Consider the following 27,525-nt stretch of genomic DNA (forward strand, 5'->3'; position numbering starts at 1 on the left):
GTCTGCTAATAAAGTGTTGCATCTCCTCACCTCAGAATAAAACTGAAGGCCTGACCTGTAATCTGGTGGATTGTCTGTGCATTTCCACATGAGGTGACGATGCAAGGTCCAATGCCTTTCCCCTTGTCGCAGTGATAATAGTTTTCATGTTTTGGAAGCAATAAGAGGAACCTCATTATGTTCTCTAGTCTAAGCTTTAGTGAAGGAAAGATGCTGTTCCATGCTCTCATTGCATTCATCCTATTTAGTCTTCTTAACCCAGTTCAGTTGTGCAGGCAAAGGAAGAATGGCAGTTGAAGTTCAGTAGTATGAGTAACACTGAACCTTTAAGGCCATTATACACAATCAACAACCTCGTCTGGGTATTTGGCTTTTGACAACCCTAAGCTTTTTGACTGCTGTTCACAGTTCAATTTGACCACATCAGCTGTGTCTGTCCTCACTGGCCTTATCATAGCCCTTGGACTAAACCATTCCTGTCAAGGTCAGGTCTGCCTAACTTCACCAAGAGACAGGTTATGTTAATTTAAAACCTAGCATATTTATGCAAACACTTGCTAGAAGTTATTTCTGCAAGTGGGAAACTAAGGTAGGCTAGCCTATTTCAGATACTAGTGAACCTGCCTCATCACAGTGCTGCCTGACTCGGATTTACTTTTTAGCAAGTAACCTTTTTTGTTGGGACTTTTAGTTTTGTCTTGAACTGAAACCAAACAACGTGTGTCTGCATGTATGTATATTTATGCTTAAGATATGGCAGAAGAATGAAAACAGTGTTTTTATGTTTTAATGACACATCCATTTTGAGGATGCATTGCTTTTTAGAAATAAGATAAGGTACACCATTTCTAGAAAAGCCTTTTTGTTGTCTTTGCATATACAGATACACATGAAAGCATCATAATATATTTCCCTCTGTCTACCCCGGAGCAGCTCAAGCTGTACATTTTTGAATCCAGGCTAAATTAGCTTCACTGACACAAGAAAAAAGCCAAAGGAAATCTCTTTTCCCTTACTCATTAGATGTGTTTATTTTCTTTTTCCTATCACCCAGCCTGTCCTGAAGTCTCCAGAAGATTAGTCTCATTTATTTTATCTTTTCTGCTTTCCCATAAAAAGGTAATACCAATGCAATGTAGGATGTTTGGGTTTTTTTTCCCCCTGTAGTTCAGAATAGGGTAAACTCTTACTACATTTTAGAATATACCAGACCCATTGCATAGGGACAGGAAAAGTCCATGCCTACTGTCCGGGGGAACTAGATTAAGAGAGGGAATCTCAGCCTGGAAGTTACAGATACCTACGTAGAACCATGCAAGAAAGTTTTTCCTTTCAAGTCTCTTACACAGGCCTGAGGTGGAATACAATGTTTTAAGAGTTTGTTAAAGATGGCTGAAATTCTGAAACCTAAAGTTTCTTTAGGCAGTTGAAGGGAGTTTCTTGATATCTCCTACAAGGACAGGCTAAGGGAGCAGGGGTTGTTCAGCCTGGAGAAGAGAAGGCTTTGGGGAGACCTAATAGCAGCCTTGCAGTACCTGAAGGGGACTACAAGAAGGCTGCAGAGGGACTGTTTGCAAAGGCCTGTAGTGATAAGGTGAGAGGCAATGGCTTCAAGCTAGAGGAGAGTAGATTTAGATTGGATGTCAGGAACAGGTTCTTTACTATGAGTGGAACACTGGAACAGGTTGCCCAGGAAGGTAGTTGAGGCTCCATCCATGCAGATATTTAAGGGTGAGGCTTCACAGTGCTCTGGGCAACCTGATCTAATGGAGTATGGCAGTGCTGACTGGAGGGTATTTGGACTAGATGACCTTTGGAGGTCTCTTCCAACCTAACCCTTTCTATGATCTGGTGTGTGATGTATGTTGGGAACCATCTTGATTTCTTTTACTCTATAATTATAATTGACAAGCAATTGAATATGAGCAAGCAGTGTGCCCAGGTGGCAAAGAAAGCCAATGGCATCCTGGCTTGGATTAGAAATGCTGTGACCAGCAGGGATAGGGAGGTGATTGTCCCCTTGTACTCTGCTTTGCTGAGGCGACACCAGTTCAGTTCAGTTTTGGGCACCTCATTATAAGAGGGATGTGGAGGTGCTGGAGTAAGCGCAGAGGAGGGCAACGAAGCTGGGGAAGGGCCTGGAGAATTAATCTTATGAAGAGCAATTGAAGGAGCTGGGGGTGGTTAGTTTGAAAAAGAGAAGGCTGGGGGGAGACCTTATTGCTGTCTACAGCTACCTGAAAGGATGTTGTGGAGAGGTTGGTGCTGGTCTCTTCTTACAGGTAATTAGTGATAGAACAAGAGGGAATGGCCTCAAGATGTGACTGGGTAGATTTAGAATGGACATGAGGAATTTTTCTTTTGCAGAATGTGTGATCAGGCATTGGAATGGGCTGCCCAGGGAGGTGGTTGAGTCACCAACCCTGGGTGTGTTTAAAAGTCATTTGGATGTGGTGCTTGGGGTTATGGTTTAAGGTGCACCTTGTAGAGTAGGGATATTGGTTGGACTTGATGATCCTGAAGGTCTTTTCCAACCTGAATGTTTCTGTGATTCTGTGAATTCTAAGAAGTGGAAGTAAAGTTGAGCCTAACCTTACTTGATTTCATAGTTTCTACCTAGATTTTAAGTGGTTTAATTACATGAATTTCTATACACATGTATTTGAAATGCTGCTCAGTGTGCTGATCTTGGTGTGAAGTTTGTAACGTCTGCTACAGGAAAATGAATTTTTGGGTAGCATGGTTCAGAATACATTTCAAAAGCAAAGCATAGCATTGATATTTATCCTACCTGTCTAATGCTTTCCATACTTTGAGCATTTTCTGGGGCAGAAATGAAACCCTAGCAAATTGTGCCACTTCTTTCAGTATTTCTTCTTTGAATGTTTTTTAACTGGAAAGAGAACTTCCCAAACTGAATGAAAAGAGGGCACGAACCAAAGGCATTTATAAACACAAACAGTGCCAGACTAGAAAAACGAATCCTCCTGCCATCACGTCTGGCTCCTCTGTCTGAATGACTTGGCTTGTCCCCTGGAACAAAGTTAACCCCAACTTTGCAGCGTGTGGTAAATAGCTCTAAAACATTTCAGTGTGAAAATGAATTTAATTAATCCCTTGTATGCAGCACAAGAAAAATAAGGCTTGAAAAAAACTACTACATTCCGGTAAGGAAGATGCATTTACATCCGACTTTTATTTTTAAAAGTTGCCTTCCTGTAATTGCAGACTAGTTTAGAGATGAGATAGGAGCATCTTAACAATAATGGACACTTTTTTTAACAGATTATTGCCAAAAGTGCATTCTTTATTCCAGGGAGACGCCGTAATAGATACCAGCGCTTTAGTAATGATACAAGCAATCTGTAAGCTATTATAGTTTCTTTTATAGGAACTTAATCTTCATATTGTTTTATATGTCTGGAATGTTAATAGTGTTTTTAATTTATAAAGAGAATTGTATTACATATTACTGCTTACATGGGAATATGAGCTAAATAACAGACCATTGAACTATATTCTTGCAAACAAATATTTTGAAGTCCTTAAACAAGCATAAGGAATAGAGCTGAGAAATTAAAAAGCTTCATACTGCTATAATAGCAGCTTTTATGGAACGAGCCCAGAAGGATCTATTCTGGATTGCTACTGAGTTTAGTGTCGAGCTACACTTCTGGAGAAAAATGGGAATGAACACAGGTACTCCTGGCATGCTATTTAAAAATAAATATTTTATTTAAAATAAACCCATTTACCTAATTAATGAATTTATTTGCATTATTGATTGCAAATAAACACAAATTCCCATGTAATTTTTAATATTAATCAAATGAATGAATATAAGCATGAGGATGATTGCAGGACTGGAACATCTCTGCTATGAAGAGAGACTGAGAGACTTGGGGCTGTTTAGTCTTCAGAAGTGAAGCTTGAGATGGGATCTTATTAAATTCTATAAATATCTGAGGGATGGGTGTCAAGATGAAGCTGCCAGTCTCTTTTTGATGATACCCAGTGATAGGACAAGGAATAACAGTGACAAGCTAGAACACAGGAGGTTCCACCTCAACATGAGGAGACACTTTGTAGTGAGGGTGATAGAGCACTGGAACAAGCCGTCTAGAGAGGCTGTGGAGTCTTCCTTCTCTGGAGACTTTCAAAACCTGCTTGGATGCTTTCCCCTGTGGCCTGCCCTAGGTGATTCTGCTTTGGCAGGAAGGTTGGACTCAGTGATCTCTGGAGATCCGTTCCAACCCCAAACACGCTGTGATTCTGTGATTATCTGTATGGAGAATGTAGCACCTATGTAGATTCTTGGAGCCAGTGCAGAAACGAACTATTTTCCCCTATTAGTTCATTGCCATTTTTTATATGTACAGAAACAGACACAGTTTGCAAGGAATGCAGTGAACTGTGCTCAGACTTGTAAGATAGAGATTGCAACACTTTATGAAGCTGTGTGTTACAAAGAGATATGACCAGTGTAGCAATGTAGTGATTGTAATGCTATTAAAAGCAGGGCTTTAAATAAAGAGAATCTGCTCACTGTTTAGAAAGAAGTCATATTCTACTTTAAACTGTAATTCTGTATTTCTGACTTACAATTAGATATTTCTAAAATGTCAGCCCCAGACTCTGTTGTGACCATCACTGTAATAAAACGTGGCAGCAAAGATATTATATCAATACTTCTGCTGTAATTAGCATTAAAGATCTCTCAAGGGTTAAGTACAAAGATTTTCTAATGAAGGGTCTCCAAGCCTGGTGCCTTTAAAATCTTTTAATATAGCCAAGGCTGGTGACAACCCGGAGACTAATCTATGAACAAACCTGTTTGGAGAGAATAGTTTTGTGGTGTGTGATGTATGTTACGTAAATGAGCTTATTAGGACTCTCATCTATTTTATTATTGGCGCCCAATTTAATAGAGGCATTTAAAAAACAATATTTCTGCCTGACTCCTTGAAATGAAGAAGATACATTGATATAATTGAGAGCAAATGATTGCATGTTGTGCTATTTAATCATGTCATTTTTCAATTGCTGTTTTTTGCACTTCACTGCATGCTTATAGAATATTTAGTTTCAGTATAGATTAAGTCCCACAGTATGCAACTGAGTAGAGTTCCCATATTAGGTGACATTTTCTTTTAACCTTGAAATCAGCAAAAGCACACAGGTTTGGCAGTGTTTTTCTAAAAGATGACAAATCATTCATTTCCTATCTTCAGCCCTTTTAGTTTGAGGAATTACTTTCTTGCTAGTGTTTTTTATGAATGATTGGATTTTCTTTCTCAGTCAGAAACAGAAATTCTTGTTTTCACCATATGCCCTGTAAGAATGGGATTTGAAATACAGAGATGCATTACCCCAATGGAAGTCCCAGCAAGCATTGCCATTTTATAGAAAACACCAGAACTACATTTTACTCAATATCTGTAATCATCTTTTCCCTTTATTGATGTTTCAGTGCTGTTAGCCATGACACTTGAATGTTTTAAATTAGAAAATTTGAAAACTAGCCAAAAATCAGGTATAAAAAGGCAAATTACTTTTTTTTAAGAACTGCAGTTACATTGTTTTACTTAAAGGTAGATTCCATTCTCAGATCTAGCCTTAATTTCTGCATATGGATGTTGTACTGAGTAATATCAGTTCCATCTTCATTTTGCTTTCTGTCAGGCAACAACTAATGCAATTAGAAGATCATCGTTCCCTCCCCACATGCTGTAACAAGGAGAAAGTGTAAGGCTTTAACAGACCAAGGGTAGAGAGAAATATTTTCTTAGATCTGGTAATTTCTGATTTATCTGTATTCAAACTGCTTTCATTTTCCTAAAAGCACCCATTATTGCTCATACATGGAAATACAAGGTAAGCCTAGAAATAGCATTTGTCTCAGTATACCATAGCATTTCTTCTGAACCTGAAAGCACAAAGAAAATCCATCTATGTAAGTTACCATTTGTCATCTTCCAACTATTTTCAAAGCTCTGGGCATCTCTGCATGGACCTTTATTATTCCTAATTCTGGAGGGCAAGCAAGAAAGACAGAAGTAATTGAAAGAACTTCAGATGTCATAAAATCTAATTCCCTAAACAATACATAATAAAAGATGCTACAAAGCCCGTATCTCCACATTTTATTTGATTATTTAGGTGAACTAAAGTAATCTTAAATTGACTCTTAAACTATTTTTTAAGCACAAGTAGTCTCACTGAATTCACTGAGCAACTTACCACTTTAAAATATTTAAAACAGCAATAATATATAATATACATATAATATAGATAGATACTTGTATATAAAATAAATACATTATTAACATTACTATAAATTAAACACTTTGCTCTAACAATGGTTCAGTGGCCAACTGATCTACCATGTTCTGTGAAAAGAGACAACTCCTCATCCATGTCCTTCACCTGTGTGGAGCAGGTAGTGTGGCACAGCTTAGGTGTTGATACACTGCAAGAAGGCTGCAGGATGATTTGGACTTGAGGGGGCTCTAATATTTCTCAACTTCCCACCACTGTATGCTTTCCATATGCTCTGGCACTGCCTAAAGCTGCAAATGTATTTCTGATCACATGCCATTTGCTTAGGAGTCATGCAGCTATGCCAGGCACCTTCTGTTCAGATCATGGCTACTTCCATTCCCATACATAGTGCCATTAGCCCATGGCTTGGAAGAAGTGTTTGATGTCATGCAACTCAGCAGGGGCTTTTCCAGATGATTTAAGGCATGATATTAACAAGCTGTGAAAAGTAGTTTCAGCTAGCCCTTTTTAGCTATGCAGGTGATAACTTCAAAGCACTGAAAATAGTAGTAGGCAGAGGGAAGAAAAATCCTCCAAGATTCTAGCAGCATGGACAGGAATTCTCAGTATGGGAAATCATGGCTTGTAATAACATCATCATGAATAACACCTCAGTGTTATCAGGGTATCTGTTGCAAGGCAAAGGACTCAGATACAAAGTCAGGTTCGTAGCATCTGCAGCTACTGTGTCTGCTCTTAGTCTGCAGCAAAAAGTCAAATACATTGGTTTGTGTCGCCTCAAATGATTTAAACGAATGTGTTTCTCCTACGTTTGTATTTATAAATACAGTAACTGATTGTGTTTACAGTTACCATGAGTCAATGGACACACAATGGTGTGAGGAACCACAATCAAAAGTGTCTAATATCTATACTTTAGCAAATCTTCTGCACACAGAGAAGGCTGAGCAAGCCTAAGTGATGCTTCTTGGTCCATTACTAGATAATTTCCTCATTTTCTGAACTGTCAAGTGCCCAGTAGCTTGCTATAATATCTATAGACTGTCAGGCCAAAGCCTCAGCAGACATACTCATCTTTCCATCTTCCTTTCTGGTTTTTGTTTGATTGGTTGGTTTGGTTGGTTTTTTGTTTGTTTATTTGTTTTATCTTTTTAAGGTAATAATTATTTGTAACAGTTAATTCACAGTGTAGAATGTACCTTGCAAATAATCAAAGTATCTGTGGTCCTGGAAGCACAATTTGTGTGTACAATTGCCATATTGACAGGTTTTTATATAAGCATGCCAATTTAACAAAAGCAGAGTGTGAATGGATATATACAACACTGTGAGATGTCATAGGATACAGGCAATTATGGTGTCCCTTTAGGACAATGTATACCAGATCCTACTACTGCTTACATTCATTATTGCTAGCACTATTATACAGGGTTTAAAGATGTCTTTACATGATTAAGTTCTCTGGCTTTTAAAATGTTGCTGCTATTGCCAACTCTTTCAACACACTGTTAGATACAAGCACTTTGGTCTTCTCTTGCTTAATATTAACCATAATATCATGTAATAAAATTGAAACAAAAGTGCCATAGGCCTAATTGTACTGTCACAGCCATGTAAATCAGAACTAGCTTCAGTAAAGCTACTGTTATTATGTCGGTGTAAAATTGATGTAAATTAGAAATTACTTGGATGACGTAGCTCTGCTTTCAAATAACACAGTGTAAAGTCCTCACTTAAACTCCTATAGAAAACTCCTTACCTCACCATATTTCATTATATTGCATCACACACACCCCTCACAATATTTATAAGCGATGAAGTAATCTGATAGATCAAGGTAACTTAATATAATGGGACCAGATCCTGAGCTATATTGACTCCTGCAAAGTGGGACTGCCATCAGTATAGAACTTACTGTCACTTCCGTAACACCAAAATGTTTAGCTGCTGTAAAATGTAAGACATGAACCCCAACTTTATACTTAGGTAGGTTTTTTTGTATTGGTTTGGGTTTTTTTTCTGATGTGATGTTAGGCTAATGAACAGCATCAAGAAGGAAATGTGCCAGCCATGGTGTTACATCAGGAAATATGAAGGAAACTAGTAATGAACTCTAGGAAAATAAATAAGGGCAAGTTCAGGAAATGTAAGTGAAAATGCAGCTCTGGTATGAATTGAATAATAAAATTCCTGGTCATATTTTGCCATAAATAGTGGTTTGGGAATTTGTCATGCACCTTCTTTAAAATTCAGAAATATTAAAGGTACAGGGTTCTCTCATTATAGAAGTAATAGAATTCTAGCTATTACAGAGTTAGGGTAATTTGAATAGCTATAGCATGCATTATATCAATAAGTGGAACATCTGTGTGAAATGTCCACCTGCTAATCTGCTACTTGGTGTATGTTACGATGAAACCTACTTAATCATTTTAAGATGTCTTCTAACAAAGCCTTATCTAGATTAACATTTCGAACACAAATACTTCTCAGCATTAAAACTTCTACTTTAAATGAGATTGCATTGTCTTGTTTACCCTTGTTGATTAATAAGCAATCTGTTAGCTGCTAGAACAGCCCAGTGGTGCCAGTGAAAGTAGATTAGTAATTCAGCTATGTTTGTTGGTTTAATCATCATTTCTCTAGAAGGCTTTGAATTAAAAAAAAAAAGAAAGAAAGAAAGAAATCACTTGCATTCTATCCATAGGCAAAGAAAAGATACATATTTTTTGGATGTCTGTACCAACATTTTCCTTCAGACTTTCAGTTTAGTGTTATATGAGCTTGCAGCATGCTCGCACAGCCTAGAAGGCACACCTTATCCTAGGCTGCATCAACAGGAATGTGGCCAGCAGGTTGAGAGAAGTGATTCTACCCCTTAACTCTGCACTTGTGAGACCCCACCTGCAATACTGCATCTAGTTCTAGTGTCCCCATAGGACATAGAGCTGTTGGAGGGAGTCCAGAGGAGGGTCACAAAGATGATCCAAGGGCTGCGACACCTCTGCTGTGAGGATAGACTGAGGGAGCTGGAGTTGTTCAGCCTAGAGAAGAAGGTCCAGGGGGGACCTTATAGCTGCCTTCCAATACCTGAAGAGATCCTACAGGAAGGGTGGAAAGGTACTTTTCATAAGGGTGTCTAACAACAGGACAATGGGGAATAGTTTTAAGCAGAGAGAGAGAAGCTTGAGACTGGATCTGTGGAAGAGCTTCTTCAGTGCAAAGGTGGTGGGACTCTGGAAAAGGTTGCCCAGGAAGGCTGTTAATGCCTCCTCCCTGAGGTTGTTAAAGTTCAGATTGGATGAGGCCTTGAGCAACTGAGTCTAGCTGGCAGGTGTCTCTGCTCATGGCACAGAGGTTGGAATAGATGACCTATAAGGTCCCTTCCAACCTAAGCCATTCTGTGATTCCAGCAGCAAAATAGTCCCTTGAGGTACAACATTTCTAAGCATGAATTCCAATTTTTAAAGAAAAAGAGTGATATAAGCATTTGAAGCTTGAATTCACTTTTTGTATTATGCTGTTGTTTTGTTAATAAAAGTCAAGAGGGCAAGTCATCATTTTTTATAGGTTAATGCTTGTGAACAGCAGTGAGAGATGCCATGGCTGGTTTGTTTGCTTACCATGATTAACTGGAAGCTTAAAGGCAAATACCCTGTCTTCCAAAAAAAAGATAGTAGTTCAGATTTTCTCATGGGGTCATGCACTTTCATCTCTGGTGTCCCACAGAGGGAAACAGATGTTGGCAAGTTACAATTTAAATTATGTGGAAAGCTCCCACGTGTGAAGCACGGTCCTGTTAAATTCAGAAGTAGCACAGGCCTATGGTAATAGTTGAATATTTGAACCATGCAATGCTGTAAAAATAAAGTATCTCAGAAGCTGGGCTGAAGCAGTCATCCTCAGATGTGTTTGTGCCTTCTGTACCCCCAGCTTCGAAGATAGTATTATTAAAATGCAGTATGAGCTAATAAAATCCTGATTTGATATTGAATGACAGTAAGAGTGTGATTGTGGGTAAAACCATTCTCAAAAGCACCCCATGCCATTAACTGCTTCTGGGTGGTAGATCTCTCTTTAGTTTTGGCATGTAGGATGCATTATTTATATTGCTGTTCAATGAGATTCTCAGTGTAGTTACTTGGGCTTCTGGCATGGAACCAGCACACCCTGGCTCCCATCAATATTCAGCAATACTAGAGCCTAGCAATAGTGTGCATTCCTGGTAGCATGGGAACCACTATGATGAAATAAATACAGTGAATTGCTCATCTTTAAGAAGGGTACAGTTATCACAGTATTCCTACCTTTAGCTGAGTATGGAACTGCCCTGAAAATATTTTATGATTTAAAAGAAAATAAATCTGTAAAGAATTTTATACTGAATTTTCTTCTTAGCATTTCTCCTCTGATAGGATGCTCAAGACTCATCATTTCTATTGTTATTGTTTTGTTTTTCTAAATATATATATATATATATGTTCTTATTGCAGGACTACAATTTTTTTCCTCCCATTTTTTTCCTGAAGATTTTCTGAAGCTGATTACTGTCAGGGTAACTTATTTCAGATGTAAATGAGAAGGAAAAAAAGAAAGGAAGACAAGAGAAGCCCACACTATAAAACTTTGAACCTTACTGAGACAGTTAGCTATGTATGGCATTTGTTTGAAGAAGACTGAAAGTAACTTTACTCCTGTCCTATTAAGCTTAAGACTCTGTTCACCTGAAAATAAAATGCTAAACTTTGACACTAAGGATGGGAGTTTATGAAGAGGTGAAAAAAATGTTGTAAGACAGAGCTTGGGCACCGTTAAACATCAGATAGTAGTTAATGTTTTAATTTGCAAAGTATTCTACGCTGACATCTGTTGTTTGTCTCTCCCACAGTCTCTCTGCTGTGAGATCAAACAGAGACGGCGTGGGGTAGCCTCTGTGCTGCGATTATGCCAGCATCTCCTGGATGATCAGGAGACCTGCAACCTAAATGCAGATCACCAGTCCATGCAGTTGATCATCGTGAACCTTGAAAGGAGGTGGGAAGCCATTGTCATGCAAGCTGTCCAGTGGCAAACAAGGCTGCAGAAGAGATTGGAAAAAGACTCGGTGAGTGATGCTTTGTTTAAATAGATCTTATGTGCTTTCAGTCTTTGTGAAAGACACTTTTTCAGTGCAAGACAAACACTTTAATCTCAGTGTGTTTTCTTCTGATTGAAAAATGACTCTCTGGTGAGACTTCACCTGGAGCACTGCATCTAGCTCTGGAGCCCTCACTACAAGGATATGGACCTGATGGAGTGGCTCCAGACGAGGGTCACAAAAATGGTGGGGGGATTGGAGCACCTCTGCTACAAAGACAGATTGAGGGAGCTCTGATTGTTCAGTCTGGAGAAGAGAAGGCTCTGGGGAGACCTAATACCTTCTTCCTAAGATCCAGTCTAACCTTACTTTCCCTCAGCTTCAAACCATTTCCCCTTATCCTGTCTCTTAACCCTTTGATGAAAAGTCTCTCTACAGCGTTCCTGGAGGATGCCTTCAGGTACTGGAAGGCAGCTCTAAGGGGGCCTACAAGAAGGATAGAGAGGGGCTGTTTACAAAGGCCTGTAGTGATAGGACAAGGAGTTATGGCTTCAACTTAGAGAAGACTAGATTTAGATATGCTAGGAAAAAGTTCTTTACCATGAGGATAGAGGATCACTGGAACAGTTTGCCCAGGGAGGTAGTTGAGGCCCTATCCCTGGGGATAGTCAAAGTCAAGCTTGACAGGGCTCTGGGCAACCTGATCTAGTTGAGGATGTCCCTCCTCACTGCAGAGGGGGTTTGGACTAGATGACCTTTGGAGGTCCATTCCAACTCAGAGCATTCTATGAAGATACCATTCCTAGTCTTTATTGCCTACAAGTGAAGGTTTAATTTTTCACAAAGCATTCTATTCTGTGGACAGAACTGCTTATTAAGTTGAACTCACAATACACATGTTCTGTTTCCACACAACTGTTGGAAACAATCTTCTCCTGTTGCCAGATTGCTCAGTACCTGACAGAACTGGACCCAGAGACACATTTCACTGATTGCAACTATATTTCAGAAAAAATATTTTCTCTGTATCTAAATCTGGTTTTAATTAGCATTTCAGCAGTAGATGTGTATTAATATACAATCCTGTGTTATTTGAATATAAGTTAAAGGCATTAATTTGCTTTTATCTCAGGGAAATGATTCCTAAGAGGCAAAACAGCACTCTGCTTAAACCACCCGTTAAGTGGCATAAATTAGACAGGTCTTCTACAGCATAAAACTGTATTGCAGAGGAGTATCTACGTTTAAACAATAAACCATAGGAGGAGCAAAATAATCCCTACTGTAATATCATTGACTGTAAGGAATGAATTGGCTCAACATGTTTTGTTCTGCTGTCATGAGGCTGAACTCTGTACACTGCAGCTACATTGACAGCAGTGGTAGCCTTGTGTAGTGCATCTGCTGATAGGCCTTGATGAGATTTGAAAACAAGTAACATATATTGCTTATTGCTGTCTACAACTACCTGAGGGGAGGTTGTAGCTAGGAGGAGGTTGCTCTTTTCTCTCAGGTGGCCAGCACCAGAACAAGAGGACACAGCCTTAAGCTATGCCAGGGGAAATTTAGGCTTAAGGTGAGGAGAAAGTTCTTCACTGAGAGAGTCATTGGATACTGGAATGGGCTGCCCAGGGAGGTGGTGGAGTCGCCGTCCCTGGAGCTGTTCAAGGCAGGATTGGACGCAGCACTTGGTGCCATGGTCTAGCCTTGAGCTCTGTGGTGAGGGGTTGGACTTGATGATCTATGAGGTCTCTTCCAACCTTGGTGATACTGTGATACTATGATATTTAGCTTACACAGCTTTTCAGGTTTATGTCAAGCAAAATGAAAGGAAAAAATGGTTGCCACCCTCTTTCTAAGAATTATCTAATAGTGAGCTACTACTTTTGACTTATTTTTGTTAAAGTTCCTATACAAAAATAACAGAAGCAATTCTCTTGTTCAGACAAGGAATAAAAGATATTGATAAATTAAGATAATATAATACCAAAGCTTTTAAATTCTTTTGAGAAATGCTGGTTGTAATTTTGTTAAAATTCCATCTTTGGAATATTTTAGTCATGTTAGTAACATTGCAGAATCACAGAATGGTAGAGGTCGGAAGGGGCCTCTAGGGATCTTCTCGTCCAAGCCCATTGCTAAAGGGGGGTCTATATCAGGTTAAATAGGAATATGTCCAGGTGGGGTTTAAAAGTCTCCAGAAAAGGAGATTCCATAACCTCTTTGGACAGTCTATTCCAGTGCTCTGTCACCCTCAAGGTAAAGAAAGTTTTCCTTATGCTTAAGTGAAATCTCTTGTGTTTTAGTTTATACACATTGTCCCATGTCCTGTCAGGGTGTCCTCTGGGCACCACTGAAAAGAGTCTGGCCTCATCCTCTTGACACCTGCCCTTTCAATATTTAGAAGCATTGATAAGATCCCCTCTCAGACTTCTCCAGGCTAAAAAGTCCCAGTTCTCTCCTTGTAAAACAGGTGCTTGGTCCCTAATCATCTTTGTAGCGCACCATTGGAGGGCTACTACATCAATAGCTCTAGAAATCTGCTGGTTAATGCTACGCAAAGTGTTTAATAAGATGACCTGCAGCAGGAAAAACAGGTGAACAAATCATGTGTTTATGCTTGGGATTGCAATTATCAGGAATTGAGGCACAGTGAGGGTATGAGCGTGGCACCCTGCTTGGTATATAAGCTGGATGCTTGGAACTTCACAAAGGGCACGCTGCTTTGTTCCAGCTTTGCCCGAGGAAGTCTGGTGTTCTTTGCTGGGCTGAGCTGACTTTGGTTCAGCAGGCAGTGGGTATAGCTAAGAAACGGCAGCCATTCAGATCTATCAGGATGCTTATCTGTTTTCCACTATGGGCTGTTTTGCTTTGGAACCTCTCATCCTAGGCTTGTATATAATAATAGGATTCTTTGAAATATGGTAGCATCAACAGGTTTCTTGTACTGATAAAACTTTCTGTATTCTCAGCATTTAAAGATGCCCCAGCCACTGCAGGATTCAGGTTTCTTTTTCTTCTCTGGCCTGAGTTGGCATGTTCTAACCTTCCTTTTCACTCAGTTCCTGTGTAGTCAGTTCTTGGGTAGGTACCAGAACTGTTTCTTCTGCTTCCCTATCTCTCTGTATTTGATGGTGTGCCAGTCTTGGCACACAAACAGTATCCCTTGGTAACAAGTCTTTATTTGTGGTTGACCACAAAATACTGTAATTTATGAAAACAAATGAGATGTTTTTATACCCTCATAGCATCTGACTCATTCATGGCATCTGACTTGCTGACAGTAAATAAGATAACCCAAATGATTATATTTCCTCTTATATGGACAAGAGTTACTTGCATCTTCTACTGTCCTAGTTTGTTTTATGTGCATTTTCTTCATCCTTCTGCCCCTTTTTACATTCAGTCAGTTATCTGGGCTGGAATACTCAAATTAACCACAAAAGGCTCTGGAATTTCTTTGAATTGTTTGTCTTCATTGATGGTTTTCAGCAATATTTAATTTTGCTCAGCTTTTGCAATAGTGGGAATCATAAGTTTACAGATAACAAGAAGATACTAACATGTACTACAAGCACCCAAAAGTTATGTTAGAATGTGGGTAGATACAGTATATTAATCTAAAATGAACTATTCATACAATGAAAAAACCCACAAAGATTACTTTTAAAGAACAGTAGGACATTTGTCTGCTACTGGAAGCAGTCCTAATCTCTTCTAGCAAAAGAAGTTTTTATTTCTCCCATATGGTTTTGGGTTGTTTTTTTGTTTGTGGGTTGGGGTTTTTTGTTGCTGTTTTTTTGTAGTAAATTCCTTTCCCCCAGATTTATCATTTTGTAGTTTGCTGATATAATGTTATAATAGGTCACCTAAATTTAGCTTCATAATTACACCAGTATCTTATATTTTGCTAACAAGACCCTGCTGGCAATCATCTTAAAAGAAAAAGGAGTCTGTCTGGCAATTGCGGCAGCAACAACAACAATCCTTAGTCAACTAAAGCCAAAGCACTTCTGAAATTCATGATCAGCAGTTGGATAAGCTTTCACTCAGTATGTGCTCTCCTTTAGAGGGTCTAGTAGACTGCAGACTACTACTTGAAAAACTGAACAGGATAAAAAGTATTTAGGATGGACTTAGTCATTGTCATGCCTACAAGTTTACAGTAGTAAAGTCAAAGTAGGAATACCTAAGTTGTGTCGTGTTTTGGTTGTTTTTTAATCTATTTTGATCAGCCAATGGTATAGGCAACGTTTGGCCTCATTTAATTATTCCAGCTGCTACAGATGTTCAAAGTTTGGAGATGTCCTGTACAGGTGAGATATGTCATTGTATAGAAAGCTACAATGAGATTACCATGGAAATTCACTCTCCTACGACTGTTTTGCTAATACTGGAGTATATAAAACTGTTGCACTGCGCTGGCTGATAGAAAAAGAGAAAAAAACGTGGTTTCTAATGGATTTTAGTTCTGAAATTGAAATTCGATATTCTTGCCTTTTTGGTGACTGGAAAAACTCCTTTTTCCCCAGACTGGTTATTCACTGAATGAGAAACATACCTGTTTTATGGAGCAGACAATCTCTTTTCTTATTCAACAGAGAGAGCTAATTATTGAAGAGACAGTATTAATCATGCTTTTAAAATGGAGATTTGGAGCTAAGGCGATTTGGGTTAAGGTGCTGTAATTCTCCCATTGTCCTGGAAATGTCTCAGATATTAATTTGTCTGATCACCAAGTTCACTACTGTGCTTCATAAAAAAAAACCCAAACCAACACATCTTTATTTCTCTTGCTCTCCTAAGTCATCCTGTGTGTACGCTACACGGTATGTCCAGCAAACCCCCCATCTGTATTGGCTTGCAAGTATGCTGTACATCCAGCCACATAATTGAAAATAATAAGGCCACAATAAATGGGATGGCCTTGGGATATAACACTCAAGGGATTCAATTGGTGTCGCTTTGCATCAATGTCCATGCATCATGGTAATTGAGGTAACATAACCAATTACCACATTTTAATTAGAGTTGTAAAGACTTAGGGAAATCTGCAATGGTGAGACAGCTCACTTTAAAGCAAAAAAAAAAACCACCTCTTTCTTTTCCACAGGCTTGCTTCTGAGGCAGTCGTTATAGAGGGGTTTGGGGTGAGATATAATGAGGCCGATGTAAAGGTTATTGAATAATTTATTAATATACACAAAGAGAACGTTCCCCCGAACTTATATACAACTAACCCACACGAAGTCTTTGATGCAGTTGGTAAAACTGTTTTGCAGAATGTCTGTGTACAGCCAAATTAACTTGGTCAAGGTTTTAGAAGTGCTTCTGATCAGAGTCTTGCAGCATAAACTGCCGCTGGTAAAGTTAATGAAATTCCTTCAGCAACTCGAATTAAGAGAGTTCAAGTACTCACTAGTTGGGAGTCTTAAGGTCTAAATTCCCAATATATATAGAGAGAGAAAGCCACGCGGTTGGCGCCCTGCGGAGCTGCTGGTTCCGTTCACACTGGGGCGCGCCCTCGGAGGAGGGCTCAGGGGCGCCAGAGAGGTCTCCCGTGGCTCTCAGGACGTCACTGGGTGGTCAGCAGCCCCCCGGGCAGAGCAGGGTTCCAGGTTTGCGGGCGGGAGCAGTCCGATTGAGTGCTGTGTGCAGCCAGCAGGTGGCCCTCGGGCTGGCAGGGCGGGCCGGAGCGGCGGCCGGCCAGGAACGCGTGGTTGGATCGTCCGTCCGCTGGATCGATGCGAGGTGTGGTGGAACAAAGGATCACTAAAGCAGACAAAGGTAGCGGCCCCAGGCAGGGGGAGGTGAGCGGAGAGCAGAGGGCACCTTGTTTACCTGGATTGTCCTATTTAACAGATGTGGGCCGAGATTAATGGTCCTTTGGCCACGATATCATCCAATCGGTTCTGGCAGTCGGCCAAAACCACACCAAATTAGTAAGGCTGCACAGGTCTGGTTCCCCCAGGTGTGGGAAGAGCATGAGGCTTGCACCCGGCGGGCCGTAAGCTGGGCGTGTGGGCCTGTAGGACCGCTTACACAATGCCTTACACAGCCTGGGCCCTGGGCAGGCCAGACTTCGTGGCACCAGGCCTGTTGTGCCCCTCTCGTCCCTTCAATGTGTTTACCTCTGGCTTGGGCAGAAAAACAAGTCCAGGCGAGGCAAGGCAGGTGTAAGCCTGTCTGGGCCTATGGGCCCTCCACAACAGCAGTAAAGAACCTGTGTGAAGCTCTGGTTAGGGCTTTTTCCAACTTCCTCATGGTTTCATTCCTTGTAATGTACTTCTAGAATGAAATTACTTCTAAATGCTGTATTGCTTCTAGGCTGATAGCTTTATCCTTTTTCTTCTGTTTTTCTGTTTCTGTGATGCTCTCTGGAAAAGAAGAGAGTCCCTAGTAATGCTAGAAGAGGTATCACACAGTATCACAGTATCATCAGGGTTGGAAGAGACCTCACAGATCATCAGGTCCAACCCTTTACCACAGAGCTCAAGGCTAGACCATGGCACCAAGTGCCATGTCCAATCCTGCCTTGAACAGCTCCAGGGACGGCGACTCCACCACCTCCCCGGGCAGCCCATTCCAGTGTCCAATGACTTTCTCAGTGAAGAACTTTCTCCTCACCTCCAGCCTAAATCTCCCCTGGCGCAGCCTGAGGCTGTGTCCTCTTGTTCTGGTGCTGGCCACCTGAGAGAAGATTGCAACCTCCTCCTGGCCACAACCACCCCTCAGGTAGTTGTAGACAGCAATAAGGTCACCCCTGAGCCTCCTCTTCTCCAGGCTAAACAATCCCAGCTCCCTCAGCCTCCTATTCTCTGTATTCAATTCACTAGTGAAATATTTTTTCAAGACATTGAGTGACACTTGTTCTAAGCTTAAAAAAAACCCAACAAAACAAAAAAGAAGCACAAAACTCCGTTGATTTGTGGAAAAATAACATGAGGAGAAACTTCTTTCAGTGAGGGTGACAGAGCACTGGAACAGGCTGCACGCAGAGGTTGTAGAGTCTCCTTCTCTGGAGACTTTCAAAACTCACCTGGGTGCATTCCTGTGTGAACTACCCTAGGTGATCCTTCATTGGCAGGGGAGCTGGACTTCATGACCTCTGGATGTCTCATAGCTCCACTAAGCAAAAATTTGGTTTCTGAAAGATTCTTAGTTTATTGTAACTCATTATTTTGTAAGGTGAGATCTGGCTAGAAGTCTTTCATAAAATTTAGGAGCACATCAGAATGTCTAATGGATCAAAGTACTGAGTGATAATTAACTTAATTGGCTGAGGAGGACACACTACATGTTGTAAAATACTGAACACTTGCTGCATGTACTTGCCCTTACAAAGTAATTGTTTAATTACTTACATTTCAGCCTTTACTAATAGTTTTTTTCATTATCTGTCATCAGTCATTTCTGGTTTCATGCTGAACCTCTCCGTTTAGCACGTGACAACACAATCTTGATTGCTTGTATTTTTTCCTGTCAGTTCTCATGTTTTACTTTTACTTCGACACTGGTGTCTGCACACTTTAGCACTTCCTTCTATTATGGTTTGGTCTATTAGGCCAAGCATTTCCTAAACTTGCTGGCTCAGTGCCACAAAGTTTGGGTATGGATCTACATGTATATTTGTATTTTAAAATAATGACTTGCTTGGATTTTTTTTTGTGTGTGTGTGTTCTTTTTTTTTTTGGCTGGTTCAAGTTTAAGCTGTTCAAATGTATAAACTTGGAGAGGAGGAAATTGATGTATTTTAAACACTTTAAACACAGGAAGTGTTTCAACATTTTATCTCAGGAACTTTCAAGGTTGGACAGTGGTGCTGTCTTAGCCAGTAAGAAGCTAGAAAGCTTCAGGGTGTGGGGGCATATACAAAGCTTCTGTGTTCATCTGTGGGGTTGGAAGATACTTTTGTTTCTCAAGTATTTGCTATCAACTCCGTGTTTCAGACTGGTGCTTCTTTGGAATTGGGTGAGGGAATTTCATAGCTGGCTGAAATCTGTTGATATATCTCTGCTGATCTGATTGTTTTCTGTGGTTGGTGTTTACAAACCCTTACTATTTCAAATTTTGGGCTCCGCAGTTCAAGAGAAACAGGGACCTGCTGGAAGGAATCCAGTGGACAGCCACAAGGATGATTGGGGCACTTGAGCATCTCCCCTAAGATGAGAGACTGAGAGCCCTGGGGCTGTTTAGTCTGGAGAAGAGAAGACTGAGTCCTCTCAGTCTGATCAATGTCTATGAATATCTGAGGGGTGGGTGTCACGTGGACGGGGCCAAGCTCTTTTTGGTGATCAGCTGCAGTAAGACAAGCAGCAGTGGCTACAAACTGGAACAGAGAAGGTATCACCCCAGGATGAGGAGAAACTTCTTTACAGTGAGCGTGACAGAGCACTGGAACAGGCTGCCCAGAGAAGTTGTAAAGTCTCCTTCTCTGGAGACTTTCAAAATCCATCTGAATGCAGTCCTGTGTGAACTACCCTGGGCGACCCCGCTTTGGCAGGGGGGTTGGATTGATGATCTCTGGAGGTCCCTTACAACCTCTAAAGTTCTGTGATTCTGTGGTTAAGAGTATTAGAATGCCAATGAAGCCTTCAAAACTGCCAGCTGATCGCATGGCTCTGTAACTTATGATCATGAGGACACTGTCATGTCTCATAGGTAACAGAATTTGATCCTCATTGGTGTGGTGTGTCTATTAGTCTTAGTATCTTTGTGTTTAGAGGTTGTGTTCAGATTTTGAGACAGCAAAATCAGTCCTATAAAATACAGAAATGTAAACTTTATAACTTTATCATCAGAAAAGTCAATGACGCAGTGGCAGGTTTAGGTCTTTGTGGTGTGGTGGCATATATTCTACCAACAACCTGTCAATCTATTTTTTTTTTAACTTGCTACAAATTACATAATGGTCCAAACAGTGTGGGTAAAGCTTTTTTTACATTTTCAATAAAAAGAGATTCCCTACTCCTGAAACATCAGTTAGAACTGTAAGATTCACAAAAATCTCCAAGTGAATTCTCAGGAATAATCAGTTTAATAGGAAAATATCTAATATTCACAAATTGGAAACCTGATGTTTCCAGTGCATGCAGGTGCTAAGAGATCTGTCAAATGCCTTTTAAATGGCAAAAAAATAACTCGTTAAAAAAATTAAAAGTGTTAAAAGCAGATAGGTTCCTGTTTTCAAAGACAGAGGTCTTGTTTCAAAAGGAGTCACTTCCTATTTAGACACCTAACTATAGGATCAGATATTTAATTGTGCTCATCAGATAGCAACTCATCAGAGTTCACTGTGTTCAGGTTACTGTGTTTTATTTAGATGTCTAATATCTATTAATCATAAGATTATTAATCATTAGAGTTAAGGGAAATAGAGAACCCACAAACTTCAGGGTTTAAAATTAATTAAATGCCAAGGTGCACTGCATCTAATGCAAGGAATGGTATGCTCATACCTTCTGCAAGGAATGGTATCTGAGCATAACTGAAGCTAATTTTATGATATTTTGAGTCAAGAATTCTCAAACACAATAGTTTTCAGAATGAGAGGAAGAAGCCTTAATTCCTGAGAGGTTGTACCGCAGTCATTTCCACCTTACAAAGATCTTCCATACTGCATGACAGGGACCAAGCCCTCCACTATTATAGAATCATAGAAACATAGAATTGTCAGGGCTGGAAGGGACCTCAAGAATCATCTAGTTCCAACCCCCCTGTCATGGACAAGGACACCTCACACTAGATCAGTTTCTTCACAGCCCCATCCAGCCTGGCTTTAAAGACCTCCAAGGATGGGACTTCTACTGCCTCCCTGGGCAACCTGTTCCAGTGTTTCACCACTCTCATGGTGAAGAACTTCCTAACATCCAATCTGAATCTACCCACTTCTAGTTTTGCTCCATTCCCCATAGTCCTACCACTACCTGATAGACACTGGAAGGCCACAGTAAGGTGTCTTTGGAGCCCTCTCCTATCCAGACTGAACAGCCCCAACTCTCCAGTGTGTCTCACAGGAGAGAAGCTCCAGCCCTCTGCATTATGGAAATGCATTTGCAGGATCTCCACTAAATATGTATAATCAGTGTTTCATTGTTAAATATTGCAGGATGTTCTAGAAGCTGCACCAGCTTTAAGCAGACAGAAATGCAATTAAAAAAAAAAAGCTGTTTTAAAAATGTATGGAAATAAAGAAGATAAAATTATTCATTCTTTTTCTTAGGTAAAATAAAAGGTACCAAATTAAATTATCAGGTAGGAGATTTAAAACAATCAGAAATGAATACTGTTTTCATGCAACCTGTAACAAAAATGAATCTTCTTCCTACAAGATGTGGATAGCAAAAATACAAATTAGTTCAGTAAGTCATTAGGCAAATTAATGGAGGTGAGTTCAGTTAATTCTTACTAAATTTCAACTCTCAAAGTCCCCACAGGCTGGCTTCTTAAATTTGGGATGGCAGATTCCCTCCCATTCTATGTGTCTGAGGTGCCTGATTTTTCCACAAACATTCTGCAATGACCACTGTAGGAGATGGACTCATCTGAATGAACTGTTGATCTCACCCAGAATGACAGATGCCTTTGAAAGTACATGAGCTTGCAGATTTACAGACCTGCCTATAATATAATTTCACATATACCAAAGAAGTTTTAAGGAATGCTCAAAGGTTTTTCATGGTATTTAGGGCTTTTTTTGCTATTTCCAAAGACTATGCTGTAGCCATTTAGGTAGAATCATAGAATCAACCAGGTTGGAAGAGACCTCCAAGATCATCCAGTCCAACCTATCACCCAGCCCTATCCAATCAACTAGACCATGGCACTAAGTGCCTCATCCAGTCTTTTCTTGAAGACCCCCAGGGACGGTGCCTCCACCACCTCCCTGGGCAGCCCATTCCAATGGGAAATCACTCTCTCTGTGAAGAACTTCTTCCTAATATCCAGCCTATACCTACCCTGGCACAACTTGAGACTGTGTCCCCTTGTTCTATTGCTGGTTGCCTGGGAGAAGAGGCCACCCCCCACCTGGCTACAATGCCCCTTCAGGTAGTTGTAGACAGTAATAAGATCACCCCTGAGCCTCCTCTTCTCCAGGCTAAACAGGCCCAGCTCCCTCAATCTCTCTTCATAGGATTTGTGCTCCAGGCCCCTCACCAGCTTTGTTGCCTTTCTCTGGACATGTTCCAGCACCTCAACATCTTTCTTGACTTGAGGGGCCCAGAACTGGACACAGTACTCAGGGTGTGGCCTGACCAGTAGCCTGCTTTCACCAGAAGAAACCTTTGAAAAATATACTTACCATTTTTTCAAAGATCTTTCTTGCATTTTTTCCCCTGCAAAATACACAGAAAATATAATACACAAATCTATTTAATATTAAAATATGTGCATACATTTATGTGTCAGTAGTACAATAATATCCACTAAATAATAAAATGTGAATCATTAGCAGTGATGATCTGTATTTCATTTCTCTTTACATATAAGACGTTTGTATCATCGCTGTAGCTCTAATCCATATTCAGGTCTTCATGTTTGGTGTGCAGTAATATGTAAATTACCTAGCCAGCTGCATTAAGCAGTGTTTGTTTATTCTATTTCTTTTGGCATAGAGTATAACTGAATTTCTGCCAAAAATGCGGCTGCTTCAGGGAACACTGTTCGAGTTGAAGGAAGTTTTGAAAGGAAATGCATATCATAAGTCCTTACTCTGTGAAACAGCAAAAATCAAAACAAACTTTCTGTTCATAAAAGTATCTGCATTAATGCGAAATAATGGGCTTGCAAAATACAATGAGTGAACTGAATCCTTTTTAGAATGCTCTGTTTACATTGGCTTTGTAAACAAGAATACAAGACTAGGAGGCGATGATTTTTTTTTTTCAGACGTGGGAAGGACGACTAAAACTGGTGAGACATGAAAATGGGAAGTTTAAGAGAAATTATTTTAAAATGGCATATTAATCTCCTCTAGCACATAGCATTTAAATGCACGTAATTTTAGAAAGCAGAGAAGTTTAAGTGTTAAAAAAAAATGTATTAATGATGCATAGAACAATCTACTTATGCTTGCAGTCCTTTCAGTCTTCCAGTCTGACACTTCCTTTTTTATCCAGCCAGCTAATTTCCCCTCTTTTGTGAGGAGTAACTGTTTTCACACTAGTGCTTACCCAGCAAGCCTCCTCATTGTTTCATGGTTAATTATGTTCTTGAGCTTCACCTTCTCAAGTGAAGGGAGAAAGATTGGACCTCCCCACAGCTCTAATGAAAGCTAGGTTTTAGAGATGCACTGTGTGAATAAACGCAGTGTCTGATCTACCAACTTAATAAATGAGTTTCTAAACTTTATGGAGTCACTGCCCATCCAACAGGTTTACTGAACAATGCAGAAAGACACTTTATTTTCCAAATCCTTTTAAAAAAATATTTTTTTTAAAAAGGGGGGAAGAGTATTGCTTCAGTGTGAAATCAAGTACCAGAAATCGTTCCAAATCCTCCCAGCATTTACAGAAAAGCTGCCCCTCAGACCTTCCGTTTCAGTACCAACCTGAGCTGCTGCATGATGGACTTTGAGCTCTATACTTTAAAGTAGTGTATTAATAACACTTCTACTAATAATGCTAATAGCCCTGTGCCCCTCAGTCATTACACCACTTTGTAAACTCTCAGTGGACTTTATGTGTCTCGCCAACGCTGAAAATAGCTGTTGTGGATAGACTTAAATCTTATTTATGTTCCCATCCAAGCTCAAATTTAAACTGTGTAAGATTTAAAACAAACTCTGTGGTAACAGAAGAAAGCTAAACAGTGGCAACAGTGGTTTTGGAATAACTAGGTACTCCTCATTGTAATTTTGTATTCAGACAACTGATGCAAATACAAACCTCTTACTATATCAAGATGCAAAGTTGTCCAAGATCAACAAAGTTGTCCATTACTTTTTCTTCTAATTTCCACAAAGTATGCATATACTAAATAGTTTCTCAAGTAACCAAGCCAAATGCACATGTAACCCTGCTACTCAAGATGCTGCATGGGATCTACTCAAGATGCTAGATTAGACTGAAAATGCCAGTCCTTTTTTATTAGCCAGTTCCAGGGTTGATCATCTATTTTCTGTAGGACATCATCATTTACCAGTGACACAGACAGGAAAAAAAATCACCAGGTTCACGGATGAGATGATCTTAGAGGAAGAGCACTGCCTGGGTACCTTTAATACCTGGGGATAAGCCAGTGCTTCTGTTTTGTAACATTTGAAAAGCAGCTCTAAGGTATGGCTTATGTAATGCAAAGGACAGTAGTATCGTAGCCTCAAGGTGCTTACCATTGTAATTTTGATTCACGGCCACGAGAAGTCTCTGCCACTTAGCGACAACTGTGGTGTTTAACTTAACATTTGGAAATCCATAGGTATGCAGACTGTCCAAGTACTTAGGACATGCAGCGTTCTTCTAGCCTTTGACTTCACGATGCTATCTTATTGGCTCCTCTCTAGTCAATATCCCAGATTTACAGATGGTGAATCAATGACTTCAGGGAGTGCTGGAACTGAGATTACAAAGAAATTGTTTTGAAAATTAAATTAAAAAAAAAAAAGGAGGGGGGAAGTCCATTCCATTTGGTAACAGAAATTAGGATATATTTGGTAGTCTCTCAACTGCTTCCCAAGGAGTAAAAACTGATGATAGAGCCATATATTTTTTAATGCAGTTCTGTTATTCATAAATAATAGATAAAGTCTCCTTTTCCAGTATACAGGAAGATTTTTTATTTAGGAATTCAACCCTCCTTCCTCCAGTTCTCAGTGAGAAAACTGTCTAGGTTTATCCTAGGGTCAAGCTCCCAAGGGCTTATGTCCTAGTCTTTCTTACCTTTATGTCTCTCTGTTTCTATTGTGATTCTCACAAACACTCATTTCTGCTGAAACAAAGCTTTTTAAACTCTGCAATTCTAGGTGGCCTGATGTGCCTGTTGTAGTTTGGAGATGGCTACTGTGTCAACTGAGCCCCTTCATACTGAGTTGTTCTGGTTTAACTGAGTACAGCATTAAAGGAGTACCAGCTCCAATGTAAATAATACGAAATTAAAGTGTTCTTAACAAGTAGGCAAACTCTTGACTAGTACAAAGGCAAAACAGGACTGATTTTATTGTGCTACTGTAGCATTGCCAGTGCAACTTAATTCATGAGTGTCTAAATGCGTAAAGCAGCTGATGTGCCATCACTAAAGGCATAACAGTGAAACAGTTGTGCTGAAGGTCTGCAATGTAGACAAACAACATTTAAAGCTGTTTAAGCACAGATTTCCTGGGGTTGGGGAATCTTTTTGTCTTAACTGTAAAGAATGATCTCTGATTGGGTCAAATTCTGAGACTTGGCATGGATGAACTCCCGTCAACTTGCACGGGCATGTATCTGAGGAAGAGTGCCAGGATTTGCTCTTTTCTGAACTAGGTGTGCATGGTAACATCTTGGGGTTGGGTAAAGCTAGGAATGTTTTTCTAAGTTTCATAAAGAGCTTGTGTTGGAGTCTTGCACAAAGAAAATTGTATATTCCTCTGAAGTAAAGGTGAGACCAAAATGACATTCAGGGGTGAAAAATCCTGTCATGTAACCTCTTGACAGATGAAAGGAGAACTACAAAGCAGCAAAACCAAGAGTCAGTAAAATATGCCATGTAGCCAGGTTTTCTCATCACACAAAAAGCAAACAAAAAAAGCCAAAATACACAACTTGGCGTACAGATCTGGGACTGTAAACCTATCTGTATGGCAATATGATTCAACATAAAAATGTTACAGATGTTCTTATGTTCTCTAGGAACATTTAGAGGTCTTCTTCATCAAATAAGAACCAGAGATGTTAGAAAGCCATGTGAGCATGCAGTGGTAAAAAAGGAGCTCCCTGCTTCCATAGAGGCTGGAAAGCAGATTAACAGGTAGTGTGTTAGCAGTGCTACTCTGGGCACAGTGCAGGGACTTAACATGTTGACTGCCTGTTTTTGCCCTGATCTGTAATCTTCAAGGTCTTCCCCAGTCTAGGCAATTCTGTGTGATAGAAGTTAGCTCCTGGAGGCCTTCTGCCGACATGGCTCACCTTCTATTCCAGCCTTGTTTATGTGTGCTGTCTTGTATGTGTGGAGGGATAAAGAAAACTATCATTTTTTCAGTCCTCTCCTCCAGACTTTCATTTCTGAGTGTTATCAAAGAACTTCAAACAGCATCATAAAGACAGGTACCTGAGCAATGGTGGAACCTCAGTTGTTCCCATAAGACACAGCCTGCAGTGAGCAGAGGTGAAGTCAGTGTCCTTCCTGTGGTACAGGAATCTGTCCATACAACCACCCGTGTAGGACTTTGGCAATGTAAGGACTGTAAAGACTGAGCATTTCATCAAGGGAGACAATAATAATTGTAAAATGAAGGCAGTGATAGTGTGAACCACAGTCTTGGATCTTATTTTCTTATTTTCTTCTTCTTTTAACTGCAACTATAACAAATATGTATGCTCATGATCAGTTTCTCCTGTGATCTGTGATAAGGCATACTGCTTCCATATATTTTGAGTCCAGATTGTAATGTGCAGGTCACTTCAGCATTATGCATGTGGAATATTATGCATGGAATATGCACATGGAATATTATGCATTAATATCCTTATGCATATTAAAACGTTGGTGTTGGGAAATGGGGACAGTTTTCTTCTCGGCTACGGTGTAGGGAACCCCATTTAGAAACTGAACTTAAGTAAAGCGGTGGTGAAGTGGGTACTGTACACATGACTATTTCCCTCAGCAGAGTACTTGGCATGCTTGCATTTTTCAAAAGACAAAATCATGTTTGTCTTTCTTGAATGTGCACACATTCCTGGAGATGGGGGATGGTTTTCTTTCCTTCTTTCTTTCTTTCTTTCTTTCTTTCTTTCTTTCTTTCTTTCTTTCTTTCTTTCTTTCTTTCTTTCTTTCTTTCTTTCTTTCTTTCTTTCTTTCTTTCTTTCTTTCTTTCTTTCTTTCTTTCTTTCTTTCTTTCTTTCTTCTTTCTTCTTCTTTCTTTCTTCTTTCTTCTTTCTTTCTTTCTTTCTTTCTTTCTTTCTTTCTTTCTCTCTTCTTTCTTCTTTCTTCTTTATTCTTTCTTCTTTCTTCTTCTTTCTTTCTTCTTCTTT

General features: G+C 39.9%; 1 protein-coding gene across 2 annotated transcripts in view; it reads left to right on the top strand.

Moving 5' to 3' along the window:
* AKAP6 (A-kinase anchoring protein 6) overlaps nucleotides 1-27,525 on the top strand; it is a 278,384-nt gene that overhangs the window by 234,680 nt on the left and 16,179 nt on the right. For both annotated transcript variants that reach the window (XM_064148457.1, XM_064148466.1), the window contains exon 12: nucleotides 11,171-11,386. In XM_064148457.1, the coding sequence (XP_064004527.1) occupies nucleotides 11,171-11,386 (216 nt within the window). The remainder of the gene's footprint in view (nucleotides 1-11,170; nucleotides 11,387-27,525) is intronic.

This window comes from Pogoniulus pusillus, chromosome 1 (assembly GCF_015220805.1).
Source record: "Pogoniulus pusillus isolate bPogPus1 chromosome 1, bPogPus1.pri, whole genome shotgun sequence".
NCBI classification, from domain to species: domain Eukaryota; kingdom Metazoa; phylum Chordata; class Aves; order Piciformes; family Lybiidae; genus Pogoniulus; species Pogoniulus pusillus.